The 24,155-nt window shown below is 34.1% G+C and overlaps 2 protein-coding genes and 1 long non-coding RNA gene across 5 annotated transcripts in view; 1 reads left to right on the top strand and 2 right to left on the bottom strand.

The window, feature by feature from the left end:
* Positions 1-24,155, top strand: part of nAChRalpha1 (nicotinic Acetylcholine Receptor alpha1) — a 207,893-nt gene that overhangs the window by 6,756 nt on the left and 176,982 nt on the right. The window lies entirely within an intron of this gene.
* LOC128675712 (uncharacterized) lies at positions 17,868-18,848 on the bottom strand. The gene has a single exon (XM_053755275.1). It carries the CDS (start codon positions 18,585-18,587, stop codon positions 17,970-17,972), a length of 618 nt encoding a protein of 205 aa, XP_053611250.1. The 5' UTR covers positions 18,588-18,848; the 3' UTR covers positions 17,868-17,969.
* Positions 19,773-21,289, bottom strand: LOC128675711 (uncharacterized). Of its 2 annotated transcripts, none has more exons than XR_008405327.1 (2): positions 21,135-21,289; positions 19,773-20,806 (listed from the first exon to the last, which is right to left on the bottom strand). It is a non-coding gene; the product is annotated as an uncharacterized LOC128675711 (long non-coding RNA). The 2 variants fall into 2 exon arrangements; XR_010370092.1 differs by having other exon boundaries at positions 20,939-21,289.

Genomic DNA, 24,155 nt, shown 5'->3' on the forward strand with positions numbered 1-24,155 from the left:
ATGATTGAGCCGCCCGCTTTCCATTTAAAATCGTTCGAATTAAGCAATTGTTAAGATTTTCGACCTATTTTTGATACACCAACCAACAGCAAATCTCTTTTATTCATTAATAATTTTAAATATCTTTTGTCACTATCGCATTTTCACATTCGATACGGTCATATTTGATACGAGAAAAAACATACTTAAGCTTAAAGTTTGCTTTAACTTTTTATGAATAAGATGGTATGTAATATATATATTATAAGTATCATTTTACATCAGTTTTTCATTAATTTCGATTATTTTATGGTCAAAATATGTATTTCTAAGGCTAAGGAAAATAACATAATTGGGATACTTAAAATTCCATTATATGTGAGTCATATCATTATTTGACGACCTCCTCCTTTGGCCTAATGGTCATCACGCCGGGCTGCTATACTGGAGGTTCGAACCCCGGTCAGGTCAACATGGAAAATGATCTTTTTCAGGTTGACCTGGGTCTTGGATGTTTATCTATATATGTATATATTATACAATCTAGTATCTTTGATTTTGTATCCCATAACACAAGTTTCGAATTTACTTTGGGGCTGACTTAATCTGTGTGATTTGTTACTATATATTTATTTATTTATTTTATTTACTCGACTACAAAAAATACTTAATTAAATAATCGAAATTTCTATAGAAATAAATAGTATACTTGTACTTAATTTCCTATATGTAAGTTTCATATTTACACTGTTATTTTATGTACAGTCAATAGCACATTAACCTACACAAATTCATTGCAAATTCACCGCTATTACCGCGCCATAGATGTTCACGCGAGGTGACTTGATGTGGTGTGTGAAAAAGAATTCGAAATCTGTGAATTAATAAGAAAATTGCAATGAAAGACCGACAAATAGACAGACATATTTTCGTCTTTATAATATAATAATAATATATTATGTAAGTATGATTCTCGATGTTCCCACTTGATCGAAATCTTACAAAAGACATGCTTGATATAATACGCGAATACAAACAATGTTCTTCCGCCAATTAATCACTAGACTATAACATCTTATCGCCGAATCGATACAAGTTAAATCGAGTCTCCTAATTGACTCGTCGGACGCGTACGAATCGAAACTTCCGTCGTAAGGTTTACGATTCCCCACTCGAGTGAACACGATTCCGAGTCATTTCCTTACTTCCCGCCGACGGTAACGATTTATCCGGTATTAATTTGAACTACTCGATCAATCGGTATCGATTCTGAATGCGGAGGGGTTTGGTTACATTAATTTATGTTGAAAAGAATTTTTCTATTCTGCCCGCGGCATTGCCTGTTTTTGTTATTATTTTTGACAATATCTCAGGTTCTAAGCCACGTATCGCTATAAAAACTATACCAGATTTTAAGTTAGACCATCTGCTCTATAACAGCAACTAGATACAAAATATACTAGGATATGATTGAATAGGATAACTATATATAGTTGTTTTTGTGTGATGAGCGAAACACAATGATACAAATAAAATTGTTTTAGCTTCTACTAATCCATAAATACACTCCAAAATTATAGGTCTAACCTTCTATGTACAGACATAGCCCGTTTACAGTTTTATTATGTGTGTAGATAAATTAATTATACTAAGATTTATTTTATTAGGTACATAATAATGCTGCGTCACGGAATTCTTAAATTCGAAATTTAAAAACAAGTTTATTAAGAAGTTATTTCCATCTCTCTCTATCTCCAACCATCGTTTTAACATCGTTCGAAACCACTCTTGTTATCTCCATTATAAGAAATATCACAGACTAAAAACAGTAATTTTCTTTGGCCTACTCTAAAATGTGAACCAACAATTGCGGTAGCCGTGTGTTGTAAAGTTTCGAAGCCCTTCGTGCATAAACTGCATCCATTTAGTTCCGCAAACTTAAGTTACAGCACAGTTCACGCCTCGAAAGCACGACACTATGCAATGTTGGCTCCGAATTGTCCTAGTTGAGAGGCTAAACGCTATATACGCGACGCGTCACTGTACGAGTAATTACAATGACGATAGGTATAAGTAAACACTTTTTTTATGAATGCAACACGCCGTGTTACGTTGCGTTACTGCTTGCGATAACATGCGAGAAATCGTACCGAAGCTCAGGTAAAAATCAATCTTAAAATGTTAAAGATTTAGAGATTCGACGAGCCTGACGGCCTAGCCTAAGTCTGCTAGGGAATGCTATTGTTGCCTGTCAGCAGCTTAGGCTATGTGTCGTTTAGTCACCTCGTTGGACAGCCACGGGTACATCTGTCCTATTCTAAAAATCGCATACCTACGAATATAGGAAACTTTGTAACAATATTTATCAACATTTATGCAATATGCTTTCCACGGAATATGCTATAGAATATTACGTATTCTATGAATATTTCTGCAGTGGTACATTAAATATACCTTGACGAAATATTATGATAAATTCAGGACTTATTAAAAGTATTCTGTGTCATTATAAATAAAAAAAAAATATCAATCCTAAAAATCAATTAAAAAACTTATAATACTGAACTCATCTTAAATTCAAGAAAACTTTTATAAAAACCTAGCTAAACAATATTCTCAATAGTTTGAGTAAACTCATTAAAATAAATAACATAATTTTGCATCTATGACGCGCTACAAACCGCTACGTCACTCCACCCCAAGACTCCATTTGACATTCCCTTAAAACCACTTGTACACTGTTCAAAACTTTAAGTATTATGCTATAGTTTGATGAGCTTATAAAGTTTTCACGCATAACTTCGGAGTTAGCAGCTTTCAGGCGGGGCCGGTTTAACAATAGTTACATATTTCAAAGTTTCTCGTGGCTTGCAAACAATATACCAAATTTTGTGATATGAAAATGATAGCTTAATTTCAATTTTGGGATGTCAAGTTTTGAAAATTTCTTAGTTTTAGATTTTTTTTTCAAATATATTAAAAAAGAATTACTATGAAACCCGTATGTATATGTATTATTTACAAATTATATAAATAAAATAAAATGCTTTTATTACATATACCTATTTATTGTTTCAATTTTAGATACAGTACAAGTAGGCCCGTGTTATTACCTAACAAAATTTTATCAAATCTCTATGGCCAAACAAATAGTTTAGTAGCAAAATATCCAAAATTTCACATCAAAAATATTGGTTAGTTGAGATGGCGCCACTGAACTCAGAGTCAAAGTTCAAATGAGTTTATAAGGAAGTATTGAACGTGAGATATCGTATTAGATGTCTTAGAAAAAACTTAGTAAGCAACAACAGCATTTTAAAGAAGATTGATGTCGAGTCGGCGGCCGGTCGTAAAATTCCAGCTTATTTGCACGGAACCCAAGCTTCATGGCATCATAGTCTTACATATCAGAACAAGATATGCTTGTGACAAAATCCATACGATATGACATCCACACTTTGTGTTTTCTCGGCTATAGTTTAAGTCAGTTAGTTATAGTTTAAGTCAGTTTCGACGGACAATTACTGAAATTCCGAAGAAAGCCCTGAACTCAGATGGGTTAAGCTCTCCGCTGGTCCATTGTCTTAAGAACATTGTATAGTTGAGCTATCGATCCGGCTTTTGTTAAGTTGTTGAGTCGAAAGGTTAGATATTAGTGTTGTTGAACTATCGATAGTTTCCGTCGAAAAAGACTAAAATATAATAATAAAAATACTATAGACTAAAGGAAATCGCTAGTATCGATAGCTATTTTGGAATAATATTATTGATAAATAGCAATACTTTCGATTGTATCGAACCTTGATGATGATTAGACTGTCAATACTATTGTTATTGATAGTATTGCTCTTTATCAATAGTATTGCACCAAACCCGGCTATCTACAGTATTGAAAACATATCTATTTTTTCAGGGCAATACTGTGGATAGTATCGATAATATATTTAATATCGCAGAGCAATACTGTCGACAGATTGCTCTTTATCAATAATATTGCACCTAACCCGGCTATCGGTACTATCAATATTATATAGTTACTATTGCTTTTTCTCAAACTATCGATAGTCAATCGAAACTTGATAGTTGACTATGTATCGAGCAACAACACTATTAGATATACTTACTCATAGTTTGTTAACATGATTTAGTAAACAAAATATTAGAACACATGATATGAACACGTGACACAAGACACAAGACATCGTGTCTTTTTAGGGTTCCGTAGCCAAATGGGAAAAACGGAACCCTTACAGTTTGGTCATGTCCGTCCGTCCGTCGGTATGTCACATTCATTTCATTCAATGTAGCGCAACAAGATTGTGCAGTATGACATTAAAAATAAAAAATATTATGATGTTATTAAACATTGTGGGGTTTTTGATATTTAATTTTAATAAAAATATACTTTTACTAGTAGCGTTATAAATAACTAATGCAATGTAACTATATAATATATGTAAACATATTTAAAAAATACTGTGAATTAGGAGTAATGAAATACTGATAGAATTACACCCCGAGAGGGACATACAAGCTTTTTGTCCACTCGACCATAACCGCTTCTATCAACCGAGACATGATTAATACGACAACATCCGACCAATTTTAATACCCCTGGACCCAAATCGTCTACACAGTAAATCCATTGGTAGGCTATTTTTCCAATATTCTCATCAATTTGGTCGTTTGTTACCCGGCGTCCTAACTAAGAGGCGATCGTTGTTTGACGCGTTGTGACGCTTTGTCTGTAAAAGAGTTAATACGTACGTATTTGCTTTCTCTCATCAGAGCGTGTTACGATTGCATTCGCATACTATAAAGTCATTATATGATTCGGTCTGCTTAAAAAAATACATCTAGAATAAATGTTAAAGATTTGGCTGCCTGCCTGATGATAACCCTCTTTGGGAATATTGTTGCTGCCTCTCAACAGTTGGAGCTTTCTTCCCCTTTATCGATATGTACGGGTGACGGTGAACACACGTGACGTTTACACAGAAACATAAATTTGAAACCCTTGTATGTGCCGCGTCGCGCTGCCTTATAATATTCATTGCTGTGCTAGGACGCCGGGTTATAACCAGCGCCCATGGGTACCGGCCTACACGAGTTTCCAATCAATTGTATTGATGTGTTTAATTTTGTGCGTACTTCAATCATTTTTTTGTCGCCGAAATAATGATCAATATTATATTTATTTAGTAAAAGTATTGGCTGTATAAAATATTATTTTCTGCTTTTCTTTTTCTTGAGTTCTTTTTGAAGTTAAAAAAAAACAGAAAATCATATTGATATATGATACATATAATCAGTTAATTTAAAATAAAATTAAAATACCGCCTTGGATGTAACTCTCGCTTATCTTCGCATGTTACCGGTTGCATTCGGAGCTGTGACGCCTCAAATCCCATTACCGTGGGTAAACAGCTAGGAATATATATAATATATTTTTCTATTCTATCTTCAAAGTTATTTTATCATGTCACATCCAAGGCATGTGGTTCCAAGCATTGGATGTGACGGTATAAAGTAACTTTTAAACTTCCTTTTGATGCCTTAGTAATTCTAAAAGTGGTATTAAAGGAACAACAAGCTATGACATCGGCCATTTGACAGACAGATACTAATGCAACTTATGATTAATATTAGGTGGGAATGAGGTCGGATGTAAACTTAATTGAAGTATAAGGTACTAAGAGACGATCTCGGTGGCGCAGTGGTAAAGTGCTTGCCTCTGAACCGACAGGTCCCGGGTTCAATCCCTGGCCGGGTCATGATGTAAAATGATCTTTTTCTAATTGGCCCGGGTCTTGGTTCAGATGATCTATACGTGTATTTGTTATAATATATAGTATCGTGGAGTTAGTATCCCATAACACAAGTCGCGAACTTACTCTAGGGCTTGCTCAATCTTTGTGATGTGTCCTAATATATTTATTTATTTATTAGATTTTTATCCGCGGCATCGCCCGCATAGATGCCCTCGGGAACAGTTTTTTTTTTATTTTATTAAAATGGGATTGTGATAGTTGAAACAAAGTATCCATAGCGCTTATAAAATACACATAGTGATTGCAAAGTTTGTTTTATTGGCATATAGCGCAACCTATAACAGAACGGAGTGGAGGAATGAAGCGGTGGTGGTGTAATGGTTAAGACACCCCCACCTGTGGATCGAAAGGTCCTTGGTTCGAGTCCTACTCGTGCCACATGAGTTTCTATACCAATCTGACTTTTGTATAGTAGTTTTCATCGACTACCACTTGCCGGTGAAGGAAAACATTGTGAGGAAACCTGCACGCTGGGTGATTATGAACTTGTGTGAAATGGAAAGGCAATGGCAAATGACTCCATTAATAATGCCAAGAAAGTTGTTGTGTGTGTTTCATTCCACGTAATGACCACGACCCTCAGCCATGAGGAACACGACTATGAAGAGATAATAGAATACCGCTTTTTCGCAAATCCCACGGGAAAAATAGCTTTTTTACCAGGATGAAAGGTACCCAATATCCTTCTCCATACTCTTAACTATATATATGGAAAATTTAAAGAAGATTGGCTGAGTAGATAACGCGTGAAGTGGTAACAAACAAATAAAGTTATTTTCGCATTTAAAATATTAAGTTGGGATTACAAGTAGCGGCCGGTCTCCACATCGCCCAGGTAAAAACGCAACAAATATATGTATATTTTAACATAAAGGTTCTTCTGTCATTCAGTCAAATTTATGAGAATATTAGCTTTGATTTTTTTATTATTAGTATGTGTTCCACGAGAGCAGTATTCAAACTACATGTATGTAAAATTTCATGAAGATTGGTTAATTAAATAAAGCGTTAATAGGTAACAAACTTACTTTCGTAATATTAGTTGTGAATATTTTATTTTATTCATTAACTTTATTGAGATCACTAAATTAGGCATTAAAACATTAATAATATTTGTGTACACTACTACAATTTTTACAATCGTTTTAGGTCAAATTATTTATGATTTATTACTAAATCCTTCGAAAAAATGATAAAACTAAATGTCGGCATGTTTGGTGAATTGTGACGCGAAAACAGGCTGTGTTCCAAAACACAAATTGCTCGTAGTTGTGTTTGGAAAACGCCATGCGCCAAACGGCACACTGAAAGTTTACAACAATTGAAAATGGAAAATATCCGATTCAGTTTGTAAACTGAAACTAATTACCATTTTTTCCAATTCAGTTTACATTATATATCAGATAAATTGTTATGTATATGTGATATTCATATTTATATATATGCTGGTCTGCGAGAAAAATATATTATATGCCTGCTTGGTTCTTCTCCAGCGCAGATTGTAAAAGTCATTCAAGGGATAGGGATAGCAACTGGCGATTTTTCTCATATTTAAATCTTACCATATAGCAAAAGATGACCTATTAGCATCGCAACACTTGACTTTGTCTACCCCGCGAGAGATTAAGACGTAATATTGTATCTGAATCATATTTATTTCTATTTGACTATCTATCGTACAAAAAAAATGTGACCTGTAATCTATTAATTCTATTTTGTACTAGCTGCGCCACGGGGCTTCGCTCCCTTGGGAATTTTGGGGCAAAAAGTACCCTATGTGTTATTCTAGGTTATATTCTACCCGTGTACCATATATTATATCCAATCAGTCTGGTAGATTTTGCGTGAAAGAATAAAAAGCATATACACACACTACACATATACATCCCTACAAAGTTCCATGTAATATTAGTAGGATTTTTGTCAAACTATCAAAATATCGCGCCATCTTTCCAGATTTTATATGACGCAACTCTGCACGCATGAGTTTGGGTCATAGGATTACATCATCTTACCAATTTCATCTGATTTGGTCCAGTAGATTTCCTAATCTATATCTTTATATATATAGATTAGATATTAGGAAATCCTGCAAATTGGCTCTGACAGACGGACGGACAGACAAACATGTAATAAGGTTTCTTTTTCATTTTTATACTCAAAGATAATAACAAGTTGGTAAAATATATTATTACCCGATGACGAGACGATTACCAATCAAACAAACTTTCCTAATTTCCTATATAACTTTGAACACCTAATATTACTTTCATAAACACGACCGCTGCCAATCCAAATTCATCTTTATCACACTGCCGTACGGTTCATTTTCATCTTGACAAACGTCTTTAGTAAGAGAATCGCCGATAAGTGTTTTGATCTTGTGAATAGAAATAAGACAGAGATGGCTATAAGGAAGTTAAGAGTTATTAGAAAGAGATGCAAAATCGCGCTAGAGAAACCCAAAGACCGTGCTCGTAAATAAATGAGCGAATGTGTATTTATTTTCCTTAGCGGGCAAGAAAACTTACCATTCATTCAAAAGTGAACTTTATATCGTATGCGTAAAATTTATTATTGTCTATTTATTTTGTACATTGAAAAAACAACAACTTGGTTAGGTCTGTTTACTTTCTTATCAATGTTCAATTACAAAGAATAAGTTCAATCAAATATTGACATAACAAAATCTTAACTGAATCACCTAGTTTCAACTTAAACTATGCATTTGTTAATTTTTTATCTAAAATTATCACCAATATGGGTTCAGATAGACATACAATAAAGACTTTACAAGATATATGTTTATAGTCTTTCTTAAAAAAATTGTTTTAATCTGCATGATTATAAAAAAAGAACAAAATTTACATAATCCATTCAAATTAATAAATCTAATTTAAATACAAAAATATTTCTATAAAGTTCTTTAAAAGACGACAAAACTCCTTAACTTTTCAACAAAGACTGTTTCAACACGGGATCGGTAAATAAATGAGCGAATGGACTTTAATATTTGAGGTTATGTCAAATGTATCGAACTCGGGCCCTCGATGATGGCTTAAGATATGAACTTACGCGATTGAACATAATTTTTTGAAAATCGCTGTGTAGCTATTCATCATCCTCCGGAAATATAGTGAAATAGGTTGAAAAACATTAAGCAATTAACAAACATATTGAGTATAACTAATAAGCAATAAAGTACTAACATGGCTTGAAGTGTATTTTTGTATAAATTTTGTATAAAATTGATAAAATCTGGAATATAGATTTGCTTTGTGTTTTAAAAGACTACAATCTTTGACTGGTACCTATAATTCATGTTAAATATAACCCAAGAAGACAAAATAGAACACAAACCGTCAGTCAAATTCAATGTCAAACGAAAACGTATTTAGGTTTTAAACCTGCGCAGAATAACGCAAAGTACGCCATTTTATCTATACGTTAGCGGCGCGCAGGCAGCGGCGAGTCAACGTCAAAGTTGACTGGTGCAACTTAATAGTGAACTAAAAAAAAATTAATAAGAATATAATTCAACACACAAAATATATTGATCAGAAAAATCGCTTCAACTCATGACTTGGCCCACGAGTCGCAAACTACAAAGCGCCCCCTCGATGGGTGAATTCAGGCCCAAATGGCTACAATAAAGAGGAGGGATATATTTTGTGTTTCGTGTACCGGCTTTTAACCGGATGCCCAGTAATGAACCGTTTTTGGATCTGCAAGCATTTCCGCTTGTAGCTTTGTCAAGGTAAGCATTTTCCATGGTGTATTATAAAAGTTACTAAATGGATTTGTTATACATGTCACAATATATTTTTGATTCCAGAATGTTTTATCTCATTATTATTTTCAATAATAAGTAAGTTTAAAATATTTATTAATAATATATGACGACCTCGGTTGCACAGTGGTAAGGTTCTTGCCACTGAACCGAAAGTTCCCGGGTTCGATCCCCGGTCGTGTCATGATGGAAAATGATCTTTTTCTGATTGGCCCGGGTCTTGGATGTTTATCTATATACGTATTTGTTATAAAATATAGTATCGTTAAGTTAGTATCCCATAACACAAGTCTCGAACTTACTTTGGGGCTAACTCGATCTGTGTGATTTGTCCTAATATATTTATTTGTTTATTTATTAATATTAAAATCCAAAAGGATCAGAATAATTATTATATCGATGAAAATGATACATGAATCGAATATAGCTGATGCTCCTTGCCGGTCTCCTTCTAAGATTCCTTCTTAAATTTCCTTGTCATGAATCTGTTGCATATTCCCACTCTTTTTCCATTGAAGCTGTCGGGTTGTGAAATTCGCTGCCATCTCATATACGTGACTCCAATGCCATATCAGTTTTTAAGAAAAGACTTTAAAGACCTCTCTGTGTCTGTATATATAAGTTTATATACAATGGTATGTATATATTTAAGTATATGTATGTAATTTTAATTAGGTTTATTTTATCAATTGTTTTAGGTTTATTTTGTTAATCTGACAAATAAAGAATTATTATTATTATTTGTTGTATTTAGTACACGTGCAGTGAGTGAAGAGGGAGAAAGGGTAAAGACCCTTTCTCCCTCTTTCCTCACTCGGGTCAGCTGGAAGAGATTTCTTTAGAAAAAGCAGTATATATGTACTATTGTTCCACATTTTATTTTCTTATATATTCTGTTTCATGTAGTACATAATCATCTCACGCTACGCATACTTGATCATCTCCTTCCAACAACGTTTAATCGTGCAATGTTAGAATATTTTACTTCCAAGTTAAACGCTTACACACCAGCCTGTGTTTATCATTTCGTGAGGTCCCGGGTTCGATCCCTGGTCGGGTCCTGATGGAAAATGATCTTTTTCTGATTGGCCCGGGTCTTGGATGTTTATCTATATATGTATTTGTTATAAAATACAGAATCGTTGAGTTAGTATCCCATAACACAAGTCTCGAACTTACTTTGGGGCTAGCTCAATCTGTGTGATTTGTCCTTATATATTTATTATTTATTTATTTATTTGGCACTAAAGATTACCTTCCCGTGGCAAACGGAAGCAGAATTGCATTTCATCTAGATAAACACGAAAGCGCAAGTTTATAGAGTAAAATGTTGCGCAAAAGCTTGCAAACAAAGCTTCATACATTGCAGCTGGAATAAAAATGAAAAATACACTCCACATACAATTAAGCTAATTTCATAATTATATTATTTGCAACAAAAAATCGAATTTTACTAGAAGATTATTAATATATTTTTGATACAGTAAAATATGTCTTATGAATATTATAATAAAGTCCAATTAAGCACAATATATCCAGAGCCTAAAGGGGCTGAAATGACATGTACAAGCACATTTGCTTTGACAATAAATTATTTGGGCAGGAAAAGGAAGCATATTGTCTGGCTGAATGTAATGTGACATGTCCGGTTTGTGTGTAATCGGGAGAATCCAATACTGACAAATTCTGTTCGGACAAATGAAACCCTTTATTTGGTTACAATACAAATACGCTGTGCTATGAATGGAATATTTACCTTTAAGCAATATTGTCAACGCCTTATACAAGTTTATTTTGTAGTCAAATTTAAAAAAAAAATCCCCGACTTTCAATAATCATTTAGCTACAACTTTTGAACGGCTGAAGTGATTTTGATCAAACATCATAAAATATAAAAATCAGCTATCAAATAAAAAAAACCAGCATCCGATTCATCGGTACACCCATTGATGCCCACGCGCGCGCCATATTCTCCTCCAAGGAGTCGGTAAAAAGGATTCAGTACGCGCGCGTGAGTGCTTGATTAAAAATCAATTTTTCTATTTGGATGCGCGAAAGCGTGACCAGCTAGGGTACCACTTACACAGACAGACCGACACACTTTCCAGTCAAACTCATGTCACCCCTCTTTTTGCATCGGTGGTTAAAAAAAATCTACGAGTCTGTGATAAGGCCGTCTTTTGCACATATTATTTAACTTTCCAATTAAAGTAATGTAACGTATGTTTTATTATGTGCAAATAAAGGATATTATATTGTATTTATTCAAACATACGAATATAAAATTGCTAAAAATGGTACGTATTTTGTTTTAAATACCGTTAATTATGTTCATTTCGACAATGTCGCGTTTAAATTGCGTTCCGCCATTGAATATAAAACACCTGAATTTTTCGGATGCCTGCGACCGCTGAAACTCTGAATAACTTTAAAACAAAACGCTCGAAATTAAAAGTTTGAACATCCACCCCCTCCGAACCCCTCCCCCCGTGATCCTTAAAGGCATTCCGTAAAACGCGGTTTACCTGAAAAACTTTCCAACTCTCAGATATTTTGTTCTTGTCTGTTGAAACTAAACGTTAATGGCAGGCAAACTACCAACTGCAAATACACAGTTTCGCAAACATTTATTTAAATTCTACAGGCTTTGGCCACTCAGTTTTCCAGTAATGATGATGACGCTAACTGTTTAAATGCTTATCTATATATGTATTTGTTATAAAATATAGTATCGTTGAGTTAGTATCCCATAACACAAGTCTCGAACTTACTTTGGGGCTGGCTCAGTCTGTGTGATTTGTCCTCATATATTTATTTATTTATTTATTCTTCTTCTTCTACGCGATGGCTGTCCCATGCGTCAACTCGTGAACGGGTGCTGCCAGAGGGAACTGGTCATCTCGTTTCTCATATATTTTCATGTAAGTTAATTGTGTTTCACATCGATATATATATATATATATTATAATCAGCACTCGGATCACAATCATAACCTGTTTTGATATACGTTTTGACTATGTACATTATGTACTTTTATATATTATTAGAAAGAAAAAAAAACATTGTAAGAAACAATAATGGTAAGCCGATCTGGCATGATAGGGACCAACACTGTTCAAATGAGTTTCTTTCGGCATTTCTTCTCAGCAGTGGTCCTTCCGAAATGCCAGTAGTTTGTAGCTTGTGAGAAATAACTATAAATATAAAGATTGACGAGAAAAAGTGCCTGTGAAGGTCTAATTTCTGAATAAATGATTTGAATTTGAATTTGAATTCTTCCAAATTCATACTACTTTGAAAAATTGAGAACTTTAAAATAACACTTTAGTATTACAATTTTCGACGCGGATTCTAAACATAACTGAACGTGATTAACTCAAAAACTATCAGATAGATTTTTGTACGGTTTTCACCAATAGATATTGTTGTATTTCTGAGTTGAAGTTTTTCCTGAGCGAGTAGACAGTAGTTGATAATGTTGAGAGCGAAAGTCAAGAAACCGTCGGCCACTTGGACAACCGTTTTTGGTCTATGGAAACGAATGAATGTGCGAAACTCAAAACACAGAAAACTCAAGACAGTAGACATACTGTCACCTAGACGCTTGGACACAAGCGTCTAAGCATGAGGATCAATCCAATTAAACTATACAAAAATAAAAATGAAAAATCATCGTTTCGTTTCACAGCTGTTGTGACTACCAAAATGAGTACACATCAATATATAAATCATACAACCATGTAGACAAAACCCGTGTCCAAAGATCGAAGATGGAGCTTTACGAACGGTCAGATCAAAGGATTTCGGTGAAAAGAATAAATCCATAGAAGTTTTATCGAGATAAAAAGGTCGGGCCATTGTAAGGGAAAAGCGTAAGCGGTTAGCTTAGTATGCCACGTTTATGTTGGGTGCAAATTATAATTATAATTTCAATTTTTTTTTTAATTCATTCAAATAATTCATGATTATTTTTTTATAATAGTCGTAAGGTATCTGATTCTCTCTTTAGTCCTTTTGGTGTGATTGGAATCAGTACTTTTAAGTAAGTTTTTTTCGGCGGCTCTCCTTAAAAGTGGTCGTTCCAAACCGATAAGGTAGTAATTTGTATTTGTTTCGAGAAATATTATGTAACAATACGTGACATGAAAATGAAAAAGTGCATGTGAAGGTATGGATGGAATGGTTTCTGAATAAATATTTTCGACTTTATCCCAAAGACAGATGTACAATAGTCTAGACACTTTATGTAAACAAATATTAGCATATTTTTATAAATTTTGCATTATGTAATACCAACTTAATAGTGTAATGGAAATCTCAAAAAACGCCAAGGAAAGTGAACATGTATTTTTTGTAAGTTAATTAACTTTAAAAAGGTTTCCGCTGTCTTCTGTCATTTAAATTCTAATAATAGCCATTCACATTTTCCATGTGGCTTGTACCAACTCAGAGAGCCCAAGGGTCCTCGATGAGGCTTAGTCAGGATAAAATAAATCTTAAGGAGAATACTCTTCGATAGTTTTGCTAGACGCAATTACATCTGTAAATACCCTTTTAACTTCTTCGGACTGCACTGGATTTGGCCGGATTTTGCCGTTTGAAAGTTGCCTTATTTGTGGTAGGCTCGTATTGACCCAATTACAAGTTAGCTAACATATCTCTTTTAAAAATGTATGTGACATTTATTGTGTTTTGGATGAACAGGGTACGGTGGAAAGTATGGTTTACATCAATCCCTTATTATAGTTAATGGTAAATAAACTAGCGTAAACGACAAAATAACACTCAAATATACTTTCCCATGCCAAAATTTGGCGGAGCAATAAAATAACCTTACTCACAAATCATCCGAAGACCCCAAAACCATAAACTGGAGCTCGGAAATTCTGGGAATATATAAAATTCATTGCCTACATGCTCCATTTATAATTACCGAGGCTGCGTACACACTGGATTGTGTAAAGAAACACAAATGTCCAATTTCGTGACCCGGGATACTCTAGGGGCTGCAAACAAGTTTAATAATGAATACACAGTCGGTAACAGTTCGCTAGCTCCCTGACTATTAGACTTGGCCATGTCATCCCGAATAGAAATGTTGATCAGAGAGATTCGACGTCAGGCAGGCGACCTATGATAGAATTAGAGACAGAGTATCGCGAACAGACAGACAGACGCGGCAGAGAACTTTTGTTTTATGACATGTAAGAATAAAACATATTTTTACAGATTATGCACTAGATAAAGTATTTTAGTAGAAAGTATTCTAAATTTCAATTGCATAATGAAATTCAATATTTATGTAGACTAAATCGAAAATGTTGTATAATCTGGTTGTGATAATCTGGATTAGAGCCGTGAGAGAAATAATATAAAAAAAAACACTTTTTTTTATTTATATAACTAACTAAGCAAGCAAAAAGCCATTGGGTGGTAAGTGGTCACCGTAACCGTTTGCAACACCAGAAATGTCTCACGTCCATTATTTTATTAGGTACTTATTAGCTGTTTGTTTATTTATATTTTTATACAAATTCTATGCAATGTACGTATGTATGTACACTTTAATCATCATACATTGTTATTGCTAAATTTCGGTCTATTCAACAGAAAATATGGGTTTACGCCTGGGCTGGAACTGAGCGTTTTTGCCCGGGTACAAACCATTTCTTCGAGTCAATGGTTCAAATAATCTACTCTATGTCATTGACCGATTCAGATAGCTACATTTAAATATCAGCTGCGCTGTTGTAGTATCAGCCAGCATAGCTATAACGACCTAGATGTTTTGCCACAAGCCACAATGCTGTGATTGGCTCATAAACGATCGTGTAATTCATTTGCTTATTTATGGCACAGAAATAGTAATTATTGGGATATAATAATATTCTTGATAACGCATAGTAATTAGAATCATGAACTGTACGTAGATAAATTTATAGAAAGTGATCTTATTATATGTGTAACACATTGGAGTGTACTGGTCAACTTTGACGTGAACTTTAATCTGCTCAGAAAAACGCAAAGTACGCCATTTTATGTAAAGGACGGTGGCGCGCAGTTAACTTCAAAATTGACTGGCGCAACCCACTCTAAATATAATACAAAATTATTTCCTAGACATGTATTTTGGGACATGGGAGTGACGCCGTAAATGTTTTACCTAACTATTTACTGTTTTAGACGATCATACTTTTCAAATACCTCTGTGTAATATTTTACGTCCAAACTACCATGTACATATAACAAAACAAATATGAAATCGCAACAAAAATTGGCGGAAATACTTTTTCACAACATAACTCACGGCACACTATTTTATTTTGTATGTATAGTTCGACCCAGTTGTGTGCCTGCCACGGCAGTACTATAACACTTTTATAGTGCTATTTGCAATGCTAATACACAATGTAAGAATAGACTGCTGTGTATCGAGATAAGTATTGTTATCTTTATGCCTATTTTATGATAAACTGTTACGATTTTCACTGGGACTTCTGATATTTTAATAGTCAGCGGGTGTACTGACTTTACAGGCTTTAATTATTTCAGCAGTCTATTGTGTACTGGCGACCTGGCTTCGGACCGGGTCATTTATGTATGTATAAACCTTCGGGAATAAATATATAAATAACAGTGAAAACTGCATCAAATGCCCTTGCGTGGTTTAAAAGAAGACCGCGTAGAAATACCCGGACTGAGGCGGAGGGCGACTGACTGGATGTTATATAACAATAATGCACATTGTTAACAATTATTTAGTTTAGATTGTACAGAAATAAAGGATTTGTGATTGGTTGATTATTTTTTCTTGGCTCTGTTTACGCAGTAAGAGATAAGACATGATTACGGACCTAATACAGAGAAGGAACCGATGTATCAACTTGTGCACAGCTATAATGAAATGCGCAGCACATATGCTTAGTGGCTTATTGGCTTATTTCGATTTCCCTTATCAAAGAAACGGAGTTTTGGCAGAACCGCCTCTTTCTTTCGTCTGCCTTAGCCCCCGCGTTTCCTTATTGTTTTTCTTCGTAGACTTGATCTTATACATCATCATATCTGTCGCCTTTGCTTGTTACTGGTCGCATTCACAGCTGTGACACCTGGATTGATAATGTGGTTGTTGTCTATTAGCTGCCAGATTTATGTGTCTGTTAGTCACCTTGTACGACATCTACGGGTTATGGAGTGATCCTATTCTTTCTCTTACTCAGATTAGAGAATCATATGGCGTTTGGTTCCGTCCTAAGAATAGGACCATATCATCCTTTCGTGGATGTTGCACAACGCGATTAAGGGATACGTAACTTAGATATCTGATAGGCGAAAATGAAATTTTCAAGGCGGGTTCACGTCAGGCGGCTGGTTGTAAAATCATAGACGAATCTTCAAATATTTAAGATTTATTTTTTCGCAATCTTTGGGGCACGAGTACATCCTATCTAGGAAGGAATTACAGACTAGTCCCATAGTGAACAACCTGTTCATATTACCAACAAAATTTGATTACTCATATTTTTTTTTCAGTAAAATAAATTCGTTTGTATTCCCGAGCGCTCGTATACCTGGTGAATGGGTGGTTTTTATGTAGTTACTGTCCTGTTTTCTATACACAACGGACCCCAAAAAATAAAGCCAATTCAACGGAAGCCATTTCGTCGGTAATGTGTGCGTTCCTCACTCGTCCGTTGGCATTTTCTTTACTTTTGTGCGCATTTTATTTTATGTCTTCATCTTGATAGTGCGCTCTTTATTCCGTTGTAACCTTGTAACCGAAATTAGGTAGTTCCAGTTTGTGACCATATTTGACGACCTCAGTGGTGTAATTAAAATATCTGGGTTCGTGTGTTGCTATGTTGCAGTGCCACATTTGGAATTAATTTATCCCATCCCACTAACATTATAAAGGCGAAAGTCTGTATGTTTATTACTTCTTCGCGCTCATACGGCTGGGCCAAATTTTATGAAATTTGGCATTGAGAAAACTTCCCAGAAAAAGGAATATACCACGTTAATACATGCTATCGAAAGTATATTTACCCACATTCATATCAAATTCCCTATCACATATCATATCGTTATCATCCTATCAACATTGTATTACCTGAGAATTTAACAGCCACAGCCAATAAAACCGAGAGAAGTGGAGCTTCTCTTGTGATCAATTATTTTACAGTAGAGAAAGATTATAGAATACAATAGATTATATAATAGGAGATATTACTAAAATAACTTCAGATTTTTGTTTCAATTTAAAGCTCGTAGTTACTGTAAAATTTGTATTTATTATAAATGAAGTCAATAAATTACATTTTAAAGTATTATACACATTAATCGAATAACCAAATAAGAAACTCTGCAACGGCCTAGCAAGTGAGTTGTTTCAAAGTGTTGGTCTCCAAAAGACTAGACAAGGTGCAGTTGCTCTGAGGAAGTCCAATATTCTTTATCACAGCCTTCAAATGGTCACGAAGTTCGTTAGTAAATAGAATCGTTTCATACGATATAGACCTCTTGACGCGGAGCAGACCAGGCAGTATATTCTCAGATATTCCAGAAACATTTTTCATTGAAATATCCTTCTCACCTATAAACGGCACCTGTCTTTCAGTAATATGAGTCAGATCAGCTGTGTATGTCACCAAAGATCTTATGCCGTACATAACCACAACAAGGAACAGGGAAAATCCAGCTATAATATAATTCCGCTCGATCCTCGTCAGCAACACCAGCTTCTCGTATTCATTGTAGTCTTCAGTGAAGATCAATCTGTGTATGTTTTGCAATGGGATGTACATTCCCAGGTAGACGATAGAGCAAAAATATATCATCACGATTACAAAGTACGAGCTTGTACATTTGAGTGTGGTCAAGCGAATAAGCGAAGCAATTCTTCTGACGTCGTGGATGGGGTTTAACATCCCAAGGGTGAAGCACATTTGCAACAGCAATATTATAGTGAGATATATACAAGTCCCATCCATTTTTCGGTATTGACGGCGAACAGGCGACGAATAATATATTTTTATGACATTTATGTAAATGTAAACCACAGAAATTTGTTTCCACCAACCTACATCTCGGTAAAATTTAGCGACAGTACTTTATTGACGTCCATTCGTTTTGTGAAATGGATTTTTCTTTTGTGTTGTTCGTTGTCAGTTGTCATCGTGATTGAATTTTTGTTAAGGCTGAAAGACAATCCAAAGAGGAAGAAAAATCTATGAGGCAATCCGAGCCATTGACAAATCGTGTTACCGATTTGTATAATACGAAATATAAATTTTATGTATATTTAAGCAATGAAAATCAGTTACTAGATAACAGTGATTGTTTACCCTTATCATCATTTTATTTTAGGACTTCTCACCCCGAGGTATTCCAACTCCAAATATCACTAATACAAAAGCGAAAATTAATGTATTTTTTACCTTTACACGCAATATCTACTCAATTTTCTTAAATTTTCGCATAACTACATTATAACAGGAGCATGGGAAAGGCATAGGCTATGTTTTATTTAAAAATAGTTACCCGAGGTAAATATTAAGCAGGCGAAACTGCTGACAAATATAAAACAGCCTAATTTATTACAAAATGTTCACATTATTACAAGCGATACAAGCATCGCTTAATGCAGAGTCCACAGTTCAACTAACTTATAAATTGTAAATCTAACTTCTAAAATGATTCTGTCAACTATTGTACTTTTTTCTTTTTGTGAATAAAGTTACTATTATTATTGTTTATTATTATTAATTATTACTTAAGCGTGTGTGACTAACAAAGTTGTCAGATTTTATTCAAGTCACCTGCAGGTACCTGATAACTTTTAACAATTTCCTACCACTATCTAATTGCAAGTAGTCGCATACACACTAGTAAACTAAATAGTCGCCCAGTGCCAGATTTCCTCACGAAGTTCGTATACAATTCATATCACATTACATGCTTATAGTTACCCGATATTCACATTAAGAACATAGTCTTTTGGTAGTATATTTATTTATTGTCTTTATGTACCTATAAAATGCAAAAACGGTGCTTTATTATTTTGCGACCCTTCATTTTGATAAGGGCGACGTAAATAGATTTTATAAAATTTCCAAATCAACAGAACAAGCGGCATTTGTGTCAACTTTGTTTACACTTTGTTTATAATGTCATGATAGATTGATTAAAATATCAGAAAAATCTCATGTCGACTTCTAGTTACTTGTTAAAATCGCATGTCTGCACATCAACTCAAATTCTAGTAATCTTGCTATTGTTATCATAAATTGGCCCAACCTCTCCACTACAACCAACATATATATAGCTAATATCCCTCCAACATACGACATCATTACTTTGCTATAATAAAATTTTGCGTATAGATTCTTGTCATTAACTTGATTTATAATGCTTGCATAGTCACTTTGTTCGTATAAGAAATCCATCAAAGTATTCATTACGATAAAACTAACCGAAAGCAGTGCTATATTCGAGCATGGGCATATATCAATATTTTTAAAATAACACCACAAGTCTCTGATGTAGTAAGGTTCTTTGATCGGCTTCAAAAATGCCACTAAAATGGCTACTTCGATCATAAATATGATAATAAATATCAGTCTGAATATATTGTACATTTTGAGTGATTTTGATTTATTATTACAAATGTAGTTATAAATTTTAAATGATTTTATTTTCCTGTATATCTTTTAGCCAATTTCTAATCTTTTTTAATCCTCTTTCAAATATTTGTCAACGTCTTTTGTATCTTTTTTATCGAGTTTCAGATCTTTATTACCAATTGCGTCTATCTTTTCTCTTTTCAAATTCCTTTTTTCATCTTTATCAGCTTTGTCTGCTTTTTTGTTATTATTTTCTTTGAGTGCAGTTTTTGATAAAGAGCTCAAATCTCTTTTACTTTTAGTTTTTTCTAATATTCTTCCAACTAGAGATTTTTTGCTGGGACTACATTCTGTATGTTTTTTGGGCGTGAACTTAAAAAACTGCCGTATTTTATGTTGCTCCTTAATATTTAATCGAATAACAGACGGCCACCTGAAATTATCATGGCGTTCACCATCCGATTCTTCAAGTAACGAATAATTATCATCAATTAATATAGTTCCTGGTTCATTTTCATTTGATATTCCACACGTGATATCCACTAAATCATAGTCACTCATTAGATCGGAGAGCTCATGTAGTTTTGCTGAAAAATGCACATATTCTAAAAGCCTCGCTATAGTTACAAGGAAAAGTAAAGAAAATGCAGCAAGTAAATAATTTCTGCTAGCGTCAGTGGTTTTGATGGCACGTAAAAGTACTTGTTCAGGAGTCTCACCAGTAGATTTTACATAATTCATATGATTTATAGTTCTCGTAGGTCCTATTAATCCGTAGAAAGTAATAAACGATCCGTAAATAGCCGCGAATACCCAGAATATTGAGTTTGATAAGACAATTTCTTTGTATGTGTCCAATATTTTAGATAGTTGTACAATGTCAACAACTGGTAGCAACAACATTAATATAAATACCATTTGTACGGAGTTTATAAATATCAGTAGGCGAGTGGGTACATCGATGGTCATTCTGATAGGTTTATTGAGAATACTGCCTGAAAATTATGTACCTGATTTTATGACATTTTGTGATGACTGCATCTTGAACTTTCGACAATATATTGAATGATTTTGACAGTATAACTTTTCGAATCATAGAGTTTTTATTTAATCATATGACAGTTTTACAAGGGTGACCAGGCGACCAACATTTTTTTCAATAGAAAGAGAAAATTTTTGATTTCGCCATATCTTTCGTTTCGCTCATCCAAGAGAGAGAAAAGCGTATTAGAAATACTTGAAAAGAAACAGGACAGAGTGATTATATAATTTGGCCGTTTACGCGTGCCCGTTCTTTCTACTCCTTTATGTCGCTGTTTTAGAGATAATTCAGGAAATTATATGAGAAAATATTCCATCTCATTTGGCTATACATGTTCGTTGTCTTTAATTTTCTTTGCCTTTGAAAGAAATGTTAAAAAGGAACCAATAATAGGACCTATATTTTAATTTGATACACTTTGAAGAATCTAGCCATTAGTGAAATATATATAACAAAAACCAATTCTTGACGATATTTGAAGCCATCGGCAGGAAATTGAGTTTCCCACAAAGTTTGATCTTTAAGAAATAATTTGAGGTATTTTAATTCGAGCGGAAAAATAGCACAATCAGTTGATTTCAATGCATTTTGTTTTAATTATGCGATATCCTATTAAGAAATTTTCATAGATTATTCGGTCTCATATTTGTAACAGTAATTTTTATAATAATTAAGATTTTTTCTATATTTCAACTCGCCACATACATTAGTGTCATATACTTATGACACTAATGTTAAAATCTCTAAACTCTAAGAATATTTATTCACGTATGATGAATTTTTAAATTTATCGACCTATAATCCAACAGCATACTATATCTCTGGAAACAGAATAACGGGCGAATACGTGAAATATATTTTGTCTTGAAACATATGTTGCATCGATACGCATGACACCTACGCTACCTGTAACCACACGTTGGCAGTGCGAGCGAGATGGAAGATGCCTCCCGATCGCACAAGTAACACGTGGCGCTCTCACCCCAGGTAACCCCCCCCCCCCACCCCTCCTATATCCACCCTAAAGCTCGGTCTGCACGCCGTCGTGTTTTTGTTGTAATGCTTATATTTTGCCTTTTAAAGTATTGTTTCATAGAATTAATATTCTGATTGAAAAATTTTATAGGTACGTAAAGGGCCACTTGTCCAATCTGTATACCAATCTGCCTGCGAATAGAAATACATTAAAATGTGTAAATAAATATTAGGACAAATCACACAGATTGAGCTATCCCCAAAGTAAGTTCGAACTTGTGTTATGGGATACTAACTCAACGATACCATATTTTATAACAAATATATATATAGACCTTGAAGGAACACATTTTAACGACCTCGGTGGCGCAGTGGTAAAGTGCTTGCCCCGGACGGGTCATGATGGAAAATGATTGGTCCGGGTCTTGGATGTTTATATATATATATATATATATATATATATCAAGGTCACCTAAATAGAGGTGGATAGATACATTTTGTTTTAAAAAGTCCCTCCTCTGATTTACAATCATATAGACCAAAAGCGGATCCATGGCAACGAGGTTCAATGGCTGGAAGCAACCAAGAAACCGCTTAGATGAGAAAGAGAGACCAGCCCATTTCTATCTAAAGATAATATTTTAATTGATGAATACTTGGACAGGCAATAACTTAGATTGGTAAATATTTAGCAAATCCCCCGATAGTTCCCCTAATAGCACAGATTAACAAGCATTCTAATGGTTTATAGTTGGACCGGGTTAGGAATTTCTTGTTTGAAATTCCCCAATTATTCGGGGAAGCTTCGGGTGCTAAATTGGTAGCTATTAACAAAATTTGGTTATATTTATTTCTTGTGTAATCTGGGAAATGAGTCTTCATTTAATTAATATAATATTATGTTACATATAATGCTACACAAATCTACTAAAGTATAGAACTGCAATCAATCAAGTTTCTGTCAACTCCTACATAATATATTAACATATTGTATAGTGTTTTATGCTGTCATGCAAGGTAATAAGCCAACACACAGAATTATCTTGAAAGGTCTCTAAAATTTTATCCAAATTTCGTTGTGAATATTGATGAAATTCAATAAAAAATTGGAGTAAAACACATATATAAAAATATTGAGTAAAACCTAAAAAAAATATTTAGTCCTAGGCATAAACTCACCAGTTAATTACCTTTCCTTGTCTGTACAGTCGACCGCATGTCAAATTACCCTACATGGCACTTTATACGGCAGTAATGAAAGTTGCAATGAATTCGGGTAGCTTGACGTGCAGTCGACTATACCAGGTTAGATCAACAATAACGGTAATGTAATTAATTTTATTAAAGCAATATTTTTCTCTAGAAAACTTTATTCTCTTCTGAGATCGAACAAACAAGTTTATTGAATAGTTAATTTATTTTACGATCCATGACTGAGGATGGCCAATGGAATGACATTCTTACCATTGGATTTGGTCGTCATAAGTATGTTTTAGGATAGATCCAATATCAATAGATATATCTATGTGATCGCTCATTTTTGAATCACTTACATTATTTTGAGCAATAAAGCGAATAAACACGACACGAGAAAATTGTTCTATCCAAGAATTAATAGTAGATTACACCAAAAATTGGAAGAATGATTTAGAAAATCCTTAGGTACCTATATCTTCTTATTAATATTAAATTTTACGTTATTATAATATATATTTCATGTTCTCATTTAGCCCTATAATCATGGAGAGAGACTTCATAAGTCTGCCAGTCATGAAATGGCAATTAAAATTGCGTATATGAGTTATTACGGCGATCCATTCATTGATTTTGAACGCGTCAAGACCTCTTGCCTTATGTGTCGCTTACATATAGGGTTGCCACGTATTTCTTTTATCTATGGTTGCCACTTTAGTTTCCGA

Source organism: Plodia interpunctella, chromosome 15, assembly GCF_027563975.2.
Source record: "Plodia interpunctella isolate USDA-ARS_2022_Savannah chromosome 15, ilPloInte3.2, whole genome shotgun sequence".
Lineage (NCBI taxonomy): Eukaryota > Metazoa > Arthropoda > Insecta > Lepidoptera > Pyralidae > Plodia > Plodia interpunctella.

Coding starts and splice junctions, on each gene's coding strand:
- LOC128675712 (XM_053755275.1), bottom strand. CDS start 18,587: ATGGATGGGACTTGTATATATCTCACTATAATATTGCTGTTGCAAATG.